This window comes from Bidens hawaiensis, unplaced genomic scaffold (genome assembly GCF_021521415.1).
Source record: "Bidens hawaiensis isolate Kalapana, Puna unplaced genomic scaffold, B.hawaiensis_p1.1 tig00006636_1, whole genome shotgun sequence".
Lineage (NCBI taxonomy): Eukaryota > Viridiplantae > Streptophyta > Magnoliopsida > Asterales > Asteraceae > Bidens > Bidens hawaiensis.
This window is the reverse complement of record NW_027491450.1, coordinates 9,662-21,169: the sequence shown is the minus strand read 5'-3', so window position 1 is coordinate 21,169 and position 11,508 is coordinate 9,662. Positions and strand designations below refer to the sequence as shown.

At 32.8% G+C, this 11,508-nt stretch overlaps 1 protein-coding gene across 1 annotated transcript; it reads right to left on the bottom strand.

Moving 5' to 3' along the window:
• Positions 1–4,347: 4,347 nt before the first annotated feature.
• LOC143633281 (transcription initiation factor IIA large subunit-like) lies at positions 4,348–10,117 on the bottom strand. The gene is made up of 11 exons (XM_077101612.1): positions 9,934–10,117; positions 9,686–9,853; positions 8,904–9,104; positions 7,834–7,885; positions 7,677–7,735; positions 6,760–6,879; positions 6,569–6,682; positions 5,583–5,646; positions 5,329–5,489; positions 4,769–4,852; positions 4,348–4,692 (listed from the first exon to the last, which is right to left on the bottom strand). Exons 1-11 carry the CDS (start codon positions 10,054–10,056, stop codon positions 4,669–4,671), a joined length of 1,170 nt encoding a protein of 389 aa, XP_076957727.1. The 5' UTR covers positions 10,057–10,117; the 3' UTR covers positions 4,348–4,668.
• Between the last annotated feature and the right edge of the window lie 1,391 nt (positions 10,118–11,508).

The window sequence follows — 11,508 nt, the reverse complement described above, 5'->3', positions numbered from 1 at the left end:
GCAAGAGGATAAGTATAGATAAGTTAGAGCATTCTCAACCCATCCCCTAAAGTATGTGAGTGGAGTTTGTAAATTATAGAGTGGTGTTTTGAGAGGCTGTGAGTGTAAATTATAGGGTGGATAGAGAAAAATAAGTGATTTTTTGTAAATTTGGGGAAACTTTGTTTGCCCCTATTTGTTTTTTAATATTTGTTGAATTGGTTGGGAGTAGAGGATGGAGGAAACTGTAATGATAAAGGTATAAAAAAATATTGTTTAATTTAGCAGGAAGGAGAGAGAAATATAGTGTTATTTAGTGTAATTATAGAAATTGGATGAGGGACAGGCCGGAAATTATAAAGTTGTAACTTATTAATTTATGAAAAAGTTATAAGGAGGTAAAATAAGGAATTCCAAACACCCCTTAATATCATTAATTTTCGATAAAAAGTATCCAATATTCCAATTGCAATTACAATAGAAACGCAGGTAAGCGGACAATAAGCTACGATGTAACCTTCTGTTGAATGACAAAGCCGATCTCACTGGAAACATGTTTGTGGTTCTTCGCAGTAGATATAAGTTACTAAGCACGACCCGCTTAACTCCTTTTAGGAACACAACAGCTTCGGGAACGAATCCAAGTGTATCAGAAGCAAAGAGAATAAAAACGTGTTGATTTTCAGCATAAGCTTTGTCACTTTTATCAAAATTTTTTTAGTGGATTAAATTGTTGGTGCATGTGGTTTAGTTAGATTTTGGGATTTAATTTACAAAACCTATGAATTTGATACTTGTGGTTTGATTTGTCATTCTTTTTTGGTCCGACCATCTAACTTGGTTAATTTTGTCCGGTTAACTTTAGGAACAGGAGTAATAATTCATTTAGTTTTTTTATTTTCTTGGATCGAATATACTGACCTAATAGTAGATGGTAGATGATATAGAAATTTCAATATGAATGCTAGCATGTTAAAATTGTTCTCGTAAATTAATGTGAAATGACCAATATGTCTTTATTATCAAATAGATAAAATAGAATAAACTATAAACTATTATTTTCGCTCATGTGGTTTGATCATTTCATCACTTTCATGCGCTTTTTCCCTTGTTACACTAGGGTTTCTGTTTTCCAATACCGAAAAAAAAAATTGCAATTCCGTATGATGTTCCAAATACCTAATATGGATTTAAGTAAAATATCAACTTGATTTACTTGTGACGCCATTTGTCTTCTTTTTATTTGAGAACGTTTTATACACTTGGGTGGTGTTTTTTATAATCAAATCACAAGTTTAGGTGGTGTTTTATGTATCCTAAATTCGTATTAGTTTGTCATACGATTTGATCCAGTGAAGTTCTTTATCTCAAGTGACCTGTAAGCAATCCGTTTAAATTTAATTTTAAATTTCTATTTGTTACTAACTCTGATGTCTATCAGAGCCTCAGAGGAGAGAGAGAAGAGGGAGAGAATTTTATTCAATAACTAAGGGTATTTTGGACTAAAAAAACTTTTAATTTGTTTTCTGCTTAACTATTTTATTAATGCTAAACTTTTGCAATTATATTTTACAAAAGTTAATATATTGAACTTTCTTACATACACAAACACACATCATTTCCCATAACAAATCTATCAAAATCTATTATCTTGAAAAAATTGTGCCGGGTCAACCCGACCCGACCCATTCCAACATGTTCAAAATAAATACATTTTGACCACTTGCAGAAGCTCGATCCCAGGCCTCACCGGCACTTGGGCTTGAACTCTTAAGTCTCTAACCCGAATTTGGTTTCAAATTCGAAGAAGTACGCGAAGATGAACCAATATCCGGTTCTAGGCTATTGCTTATATTCAGGTCATTAGTCAACTTTTGATTGTTAGCTTTACTTGATAAACCCGAAGGTGTATCAAGTGCCGCATATGAACTTTTACTTATCGACTCGAAAGCTTCTTCATTTCCCAAAAGCGAGTTCACAGCCTCTTTCACTTTTTCACATTTAGGACTTATCGTTTGTGTAATCGCTTGCGAAAGAGCCCGTTCGTCTTCTCCTGGCTCAAACTTATTCATAATGTATTCCTTCATAGATGCACCTTTATCCTGCATGCTACTTATCTTGTCATTTTCTTCAACACCATTTTCGGGCTTTTTAGCATCGGGCTTTTCGGGCTTTTCTTCATGGTTCGAGATAGTGAGGCCCGATTGTTTCGAATCAACGTTTATATCGGGCTTCTTGGGGGTAACTTGAGGTTCATATACTGAAAACACACAAAAATTTGTAATTCAATTATCGGGTCAGAATGGGTCGGGCTGGACCGCGTTAGGTTGGCCCCTATACACTTGTTGTTTTTTTTTTGTTTTCCATTTTGTCTTTAATAAATAATAATAATAATCTTTGAATAAAATACTGGTTTTATGTATTAAAAATTTAAAAGTATGCCCATTTGAGTGAAACAAAGCCCAAAATGGCATAATAAGTTAACGGGGTGTTCATCGAATCGCATTTCAGGTTATTCGTATCAGGTTTTTTACTTTGAAAGTTTAAAAAGTGAATTTGAGTAAAATTTGCAAAACCCGATTCAAATAAGTTTATTCAAATACGGTTTGAATTTTGGTCTGCTCGAATAAAAAAAATTAAAAATATATATAAAAAATCAAAGTCTTAAAAAAATCCCTAAAACATATAGCCCAAAAGCACATATGCTATATAAAAAAACTAAAAAAATCAAATATAATGTGAATTCAGATTATTCGAATCGAAATGGTTTAAGATATAAAAATTCAAGTTCGAATTAGAAAGTCGGATTGGAAAACCTTAAATTCGAGTTCGTTATGCGAATTATGTTCAATTCGAGTTTCAAGTTATTCAAATCAGATTCAAATAATGAACACCCCGATACTCAAATTCATCCTTCTAAAATGTAGAATATAACCTATAGACGCGCTAATATATTATTACTTGGGGTGCCAAAGTATTCGGACCGGTCTTTGTCATCATCCAACGAGCCTGCACTCCCTGGAGGAGTAATGTAAGGACTTTTCGCATCATTCTCTTCTCGTCGTTTTCTCCTACTTATCGATTTCCTTAACTTCCGGGCCTTTTCTTTCACCTTCATGAACACGGATTTCTTGTGATGGTTGGTCCCGTGCTCGTTTTGGTCATGGTTTTGTTTCGCCTTTGAGGATGATTTAGGTGACCAACTTGAAGCTCCATCACCTATGAACATAAGCAAGTAAATTTATGGACATGTTGAAAAAACATGAGATATGCAATGAGCTTTAATTTAGTATCATTTGCAACAAATTTGCAAAAGAGGTCAAAGTATTGTGTATTAAACATTTAAAAGAAAAAGTTTGGTGTTCAAAGTATGAAAACAAAAACTTCGAAAAATATAAGAAACCACGCATAATATCATTTTTTTTTATATTATATATTCGGCAAAGGATGGTTTTCAATGTTACTTACCCTTTAGGGAGGCTTGAGACTTTGATCCGGGCGAGTTTTGGGGTCTTAGGGCATTCGAGGTTGTCGTTGTTACTGTATCTTCTTGTTTAGCCATTGCTAAGAATCCACAAAAGCAAATATATTTTTTGATTTTAGGTAAGGTTTTAAACATGAAATCATGGAACTGATGGTAATATTTTTTTATGGCTAGATTTCAGGTATTTGTGTGAACAAGATATCATATCAAATTGACCTTATTTCTAGGCTAAAGAGTGGACATGCATATCAGAGATAACCTGAAATCAAGCGATTTTGGGTGTTTGTTGTCTATAAATGAGTAATTTGATTTTGAACCCGGCTTGTGAGTAATTTATAGCAAGCTAGGCGTTTGTTGTCTATAAATGAGTAATTTGAGATCAGCTTGAGAGTAATTTTACAGGAGGCTTCATTCATCTATCATTATTAGTTACTCGCTATCTTAATTATATGTAAATTAACTTTTAAAAAAAAATAATATTATCATATTCATATAAATGATAAACTTGCTAAGACTAACGAGCATTAGGCTAATCAAGCTTGAATAGCTCCTTTATTAACAAGCTTCAGTTTAGCTCAAGCACGGCTTAACTCAAGTTCTTAACAAGCTGATCTCACATAGTTTACGAACAAGTTGACTCGTTTGCACCACACACATGAGCAGCATCCATGTATATAAAATTTTAAACTTCCATTTGAATAATCAAACTCTTAATCGATATTGGATTAGCTTCATGTCAACTTTAGACACATCTTAGCTCGTTACAAAACTATAATAAAAAATAATCCAAAATTCATAGCCGCGCTCGTCGGTATTACATAACTTCTTAAAAAAAATAGATAATCCAACTACAAATGTAACCCACTTCAATCACAAATTCACAACCATCAAAACAACTAAAACAGATAAGATATAAATAATAACGCAGTTCAATGTAGAAGTCAACCAAAATCCAAAAGGGTATAACCGTAATTACTTGTCCCATGAAACACATCTGGTTTTTTCATAGGACTAAAAAGGTATAGCCCATTAATACTAGGACCAAACACAAAGCTCTCCATGTTTATATACATCAGGTAATTAACCCTTTCACCTCAAACATCAATTACCTTAATTAACTTCGGTTTTTCACAACCGTCACTTCTCTACATTTTTTCCGAGCCCGGCCCGCCCACATTTAAAAAGTTCTCATTGTTCAAGTCAAATCAAAAGTCAAACTCTCCGGTTGCCTGAAATAGCAAAACATGATTAATAAGCCGAGTTAAGCAGGTCAACAGGGTTTGACTAGAAATAAATATGACAAACCTTGTTGAACAAAACATCTTTGTTGTTTATATGCATAATGCCATCTTTAAGATTGCACCTCCACCTGCTTTTGGCTCGAGTCACCTGTTCAATTAAAATAATCAAAATAAATTTTTTTAAAAAATATTACAAGAATGTACAAGTGTATATAGAGTGTAGGCAAGCAAATATACCAAAAAATGAAAGTGTCGAGTGAGATAAAATCTTAATATCGTGAAAGCTCCAAATTTAAAACTTCACAACTACCACTTCCGAATATAATAATTATTGCATTTACTTTATCAAAACATTAAGAAATATCAAATCTAATTATCTATCCATTCAATTTAATTTAACAAAAACAGTTATAAGCCAAGATGATTCACAGCTATAGCGTATTTTCATGTTCGTTTATATATAAGTATAGGGGTGCTCATGGGTCAGCTCGTATCGGTTCTGGGCAAAAGCCAACCAAAAACCGAAATTTCAGTTTTTGAGTTTTTGAAAACCATTCGTTTCAGTTTTTTTGTATCCACTTGATCCAGTTTTTGGTTTGAGTTTGGTTTCAATTTTGTATATACCTTATCAAACTGAGCAAGAACCAAATGCTGAGTATTCAGTTCCTCGCCTTGGTCCACGTCATCAAGATCATCATCGTCATCATTTTCATTCAAGGGCTCGTCTTCATCATCATCTAAAACATCATTTTGATTCATCAAAGCAGGAGTTTGTGCTTGTAGTTCTGAAAAAATTCAAACAACACAAAATTACAAATTACACCCAAATTTAAAAAAAAAATATATTTTTCAAGTTTAAATAACAATATTTTTTTTACCTGGTGGAGCGGGTGTGTTCGCTACATTGTAGTCTTCACTGACAACTCCTTGATAGTTGTAAATCTTCAGTTACAAGATGGTAGTTAATTAGTAACAAATGAATGCTGACACTTGTAGACGTTAATTAACTTAAAGATTTTGGTGCAATAATACTGTCTTTGGGATCATGATTAACATTTTAATTGTAGCTTTTCAAGTTCATTTTACATATATACCTACAAAAACACACACACACACACACACATATATATGCACACATGTATAAACATATATACGTATATATAGGGACGTAAGCCTATAAACAAGCCGAACGTTCATTTAGTTAAACGAACAAACACATGTCTTGTTCGTTCATTTATGTTCGTGAGCGTTTGTTTCTGCTTGTTCACTCAAATTCCTTTATGTTTGTTCGTTTATGTTTGTTTAAGTTCGTTAGTTTACATACGTCAATATCTTCATTTAAAGTGTATTGCCCATTACAACTTAGTCAGTTTGATAACATTTAGGCCTAACAAATTGTTCTTCACGTTACTTTTAACTAGTTTTAGCTCGGTTGTCATTCATCTATGTTCAGTTATGTTTATACTGTTAACAAATGAACATAAACAAACACGAACATGTTCATTTTCATTACGAACAGACATGTTTATGTTCTTAACAAACAAAAATGAGCACGAACAAGAAAGCATGTTCATTTAATTGTTTGTGTTCGACAGTTTGTTCAGTTAAAGTTAAACGACGGGCACAGACATGCTCCATTCGTTTATACCATTAACGGACAAACATAAACGAACACAAGCAAGAAAACCATGTTCGCTTAATCATTCATGCTCGGTCGTTTGTTCGGTTAATGTTAAATGAACGAACACAAACATGCTCCGTTCGTGTTTGTTCAGTTCAAATTCAATCCTATAGCAACTAGCATTCATAGATGATGCGTGACATTAAATAGATGATGCAAGACATTAAAAAAATACATTCTTACATTTGGTGTAGAAAGTGCATCGTCATACGGGTCAGGAATTGGCCCGTCCAGTTGAGGAATCAAAGAAGTCAACTTAATTCCTTGACCAGGTTGAGAATTGCTTCCCTGACCAACCTGTGAAACCAAGCATAAGTTAAACATTTCATTATACAAAAAGCAAACACTTTCATTCAATAATAAGTCGTTTTAACCTCAAGTTCATCAGTTAGCATATCAGCAGCTCCATCTTGCTGAGGAATATATCCACCTGGACGATAAGGTGGTGCCATCTCATCACGCTTCCGCTTTCCAGCAGATAAAAGAAAGAAATCCTATATATAATCAATAGCAATAAGTTTTATAAAAGATTACAGATGTGATCAAGTTAGTCATTCAACATTTAAGTTATAACTTAAAATTTTCATTCTAATCTTAGCTTTTTCCTCGTTAAATAATTGCGCATGTTAACAAAATAGTTTTATATATATTAACACAAATGTGAACAATTTAGTTCAGGCTTCCAAAAGAGAGCATAAAACCGATTCACGATGTACAATATCAACAGTAAAAAATTAGCATGATTGCAAGTTATATTATAAGTTTTAAATGTGGCTTGAAAGTTGAAACATCAAATTTATGTAAACAAAATAAATTGGTTAGCTAACCAAAATAACATTTCTTTTGAGGCCGTAAATTAGCAAAATCAGAGAATTGTAACAAAATTTTGTAACTTGAATTAAATATGCTTACAAACAAATGTACTTCTAATCATATAGAAAAATATGTTAATTTCACAAACACACACAAAAAAATAATAATAAGATGGCACATTTGCAATCGTCTCTAATTTTAAACATTTGAATCAAGATTGCTAGCTTTAAATAAAAGTAACAGTGTTTATGACCTCATATATGGATCTACCAATTAGCTAGGGCTTTAGCGCGAAAAACCAAATAAAAGTTAGGGTTTAATAAACAGAATGTGTAATTAATGATACATTTACCGATGGTAAATGCATTTAAGTAAATGTTGTTTGATCTTTTCTTGTAAAACAAACACATTTAAGGAAATTTAAACTCAAAAGATGATTTTGCAATGATGATGATAAATAACATATCACTGAGGCAACCTGAGTTGTTGGTTGATTGGCGGCCCCTCTGTCCACATCTTCACGGCCTTCCACGTAAGCTGCAATAGTATAATTGAGCAAAGTTAAAATATAACATAAATACATATAAATTCATATATATATATATATATAATATAACCATTGAGAGATATCTTACCAACATTCACATCAAGTGGAGGCCTTTGATTCATCCAAGGAGATGGTGCTTGCTGTACAGAAAATCAAATTATGTAAGTAGACTTGTAACCAAACCAAACATCAGTGAACCTTTGGAGGGAAGTTCGTTTGTTTCGTTTATTTGATAAATGAACAAAAATGAATACATGTCTCATTTGCTCGTTTATGTTCATGAATGTTCATTTATGTTTGTTTATTTACGCTCATTTATGTTCACTCGTTAATTATGTTCATTAGTTTACGTTTGTTTAAGTTCGTCTGCTTATATATCCATTTACTTTTTTAAGATCCCCTACAATTTAGTCTAGGTTTACTAATTTTTTTGGCCCGACAGATTGATGTTCGTTCGTGATGTTTGGTTGGCCCGACATAATTATGTTCGTCTGCTTATATGTTTGGTTGGCCCGACATAATCATGTCTCATTTGCTCGTTTATGTTCATGAATGTTCGTTTATGTTTGTTTATTTACGCTCATTTATGTTCACTCGTTAATTATGTTCATTAGTTTACGTTTGTTTAAGTTCGTCTGCTTATATATCCATATACTTTTTTAAGATCCCCTACAATTTAGTCTAGGTTTACTAATTTTTTTTGGCCCGACTAATTTTTTTGGCCCGACAATTTAGTCTATATATCCATTACTAATTTTTTTGGCCCGACATAATTATGTTCGTTCGTGAACTGTTCGCATATACTCTTAACAAATTAACACAAACATGCTCATTTTCTTAACAAACGAACCAGGACAAGGAAATCCCATCTGTTTAATCGATTATCTTCGCTGTTTTGGTTGGTTGAAGTTAAATGAATGAACACGAAAATCGAGCATATCCCATTCGTATTCGTTCAGTTTATTTACGTACCTATTTGTAAGTCTACAACTTCAATCACAAAAATAAAATATAATAAAAAAATACATCAAACAAAACTTGGTTTTCAAAAATCCAAAGTGAAAAGCCAATGTAGCAACAAAATATATAAATGATGGAGCATTGTGACCAAAGATATATTCTCATAACCAGTTAAAAAAATTAAAAAAATCCACTTACCATGAATGCGCTAGGCCTTCCAGCTTGATTTAAAGCTCCATTCTCATTAATGGAAGAATAATCACTTGGAGTGATAGGAGTACCTCCAGTAGGTATATTATATGAATTATCCATTGTTCCTGGTAAAGGTGTTGGAGCCGTTCCTGGTAATGGTGTTTGACCAGGCAAAGGTGTTTGAATCATTGGAGTCTGCAATGGTGTCTGCACATAACATCCCGCTTAATAAACCAGAGCAATGTTTTTTAACTCTCACCGGACCTAGTCAAACCAAGAACCGGCATGGACACTTGTCTAGTTTCACAACTGAACCGCTTTCCTAAGAACCAAACAACTTTTGTTCCAGTGGGATCTAACTGGTTCATCGTTTAACTATTTGAACCGGAAATTTATAAGGAGTCTATCTTTGGTATTTATAGGGATAAATGCAGGTGGAGCTTTTGTAGAGAAGCGATATGAGATAGAAACAATTAAAACATAAAAGAGGTTCAAATGTTATTTTTTTCTTTTAAGTTTAGAAACTACTTACCAAGATTCAAGCATAGAATCTTGGGCTTGTATAAAACAGATTTTGCCAACTATCCTATAATTCAAATGTGTTATTAAACTATTTGTAAATTGTTACTGAATTTATACGTATAACTATTGATTATTTGTTTATAATTACTTACATTTACTAATAAATTGTATGTATATTACTGAATTAGTTACAACACTATCCGGTTCTTAGCATCCGGTCTGGAACATTGCTACAAGTAGCAAAACAAAAGCAATCAATTACTCACAGGAGGAAAAAGCAAATCAGCTGTAGGAGTCTCATACTCTTCCGGACCTTCATACGGCACATTAAGATCATGAACCGTATTCGCCGCCGGCGCCATCGATTTCGCCACCGCAGATCTATCAATCGGTCCAACTATCGCTCCAGCTTGCATCATCTTCAGCTCCCATAACTAACCACAGATCCACACAATCACCAATTCACATCAAAACCTAGATCTACACTCCCAAAATTAAACGAAAAAACACTTACTCCTTGAAGATCGTTGAGAACGCCTTCACCAGGACCGCCATTGTTGACGAATTCGTCACGGACTTTGTTGATGACGTCCTCGATGACTTGGATGTAGACGTTGCTGGTGGTGGAAGTGGCCATTGATTGGGTCGATTGAAACCCTAATTTGGGTGGAATTGAGATTGGGAAGGTTTAGGGCTTGGAAATTGGGGGTGGAGAATAATAATAATAATAATATTAAGGGGAATGAATATTGAATAGAATATAAATAGGTTTGGATTTGGATCGAGTGTTTATATATGTGGGTGGGTGTGAGGGTCTACGTGTCTTTGTACTTGTACTCCGTCACCCGGTTTACATTCAAAGAATCTTTGCCTAAATCAAACCCACTTTAAAAGTAACTTAAACATGTCACATTGGCATAAATAATGCATAATGGCATGTATATAACTAGTGGGTGATTCTCTCGCTACACGATGAAGTATGTGTCCAATGAGAGTTAATAAGATCCAGTTAAAATTCTATATATAGAGGCGTTTTACATCATGTGACGTCCAGTCAGTTTTTAGAGTTTTGTAAAAAACGGTGTAGTCAGAATTTTACACATAGGAGTGTTTTGTATTATGCGACGTTGAGTCGTTTTTTAGAGTTTTGTAAAAGACGTAGTCAAAGCTCTACCCAAAACTCTCCGACAATCATTATCCAATTATTACTCAATTCTTTATTTTTTTCTATTTTGCATTTATAATTTTTTTAATAAGAATTAAGAAAATATTTCATTAAATAAAAAAGTTGCTTTAAAATTTAAAAAAAGAACTACATTAAATTTTGTGTTTCGTAATATTATATTATACACCTTTTTATGTTTATATTAAGGTTTTGAGACCAATTGTAGACTAATGAAGATTGAGGGGATTAAATGCGAATATTCCATAGATAAATGATTCAACCATGTGATCGATATGTTGATCATTTTATGGTTGTAATCATCTAATTCAACCATGGATCTCCTTCACCTCCGTCTTAAAACGCCAGCCACAACATACGACTACACATGGCCTAATAAATAATATGTGTATTTTACCTTAAACTACTACCAAAATAAGGAGGCCATATTGTTAAGTTAAAATGTTCAAAATTGTAGTTTAGCTTTAGGTATAATAACGTAAAAATAAATTATTACGTCTAATAAAAGATAAAAAAAAAATAATATTTGTTAACAAAAGAAAAAAAAATTATAACCTCAAGGAAGGGACGTATGATAACTTAATTAAAGTTTATGGATAGAAATGCAAATTTTTTAAAGAAAAAGAATAATTAAAATTTATAAATCGAATGATAAATCTATTAAAATTAATTGATAGAAACGGGCTAAAGAAAATAAAAAAGTATTATTATGTTCAGTAAATGAAAGATAATTGACCCAATAGTACCAACTGTTCACCCTTCTCGAAGTTTAATTACTTGTAATTTAACCCTCAATTCCAAAATAAAATTTACTTCGATGATCATCTATTTTAAACACTAACCTTTTAGAATGAGGATTTACCTCTATGTCTAATAAACCCTAGAAACTAAAAGGAAAACAAATGC

Excerpts from the sequence above, each read along its gene's own strand:
- LOC143633281 (XM_077101612.1), bottom strand. The coding sequence starts at position 10,056 with ATGGCCACTTCCACCACCAGCAACGTCTACATCCAAGTCATCGAGGAC. Across the intron at positions 9,854-9,933 it reads TTCTCAACGATCTTCAAGGA|TTATGGGAGCTGAAGATGAT; the intron begins GTAAGTGTTTTT and ends ATCTGTGGTTAG. Across the intron at positions 4,853-5,328 it reads TTCTTGCTCAGTTTGATAAG|GTGACTCGAGCCAAAAGCAG; the intron begins GTATATACAAAA and ends TTAATTGAACAG.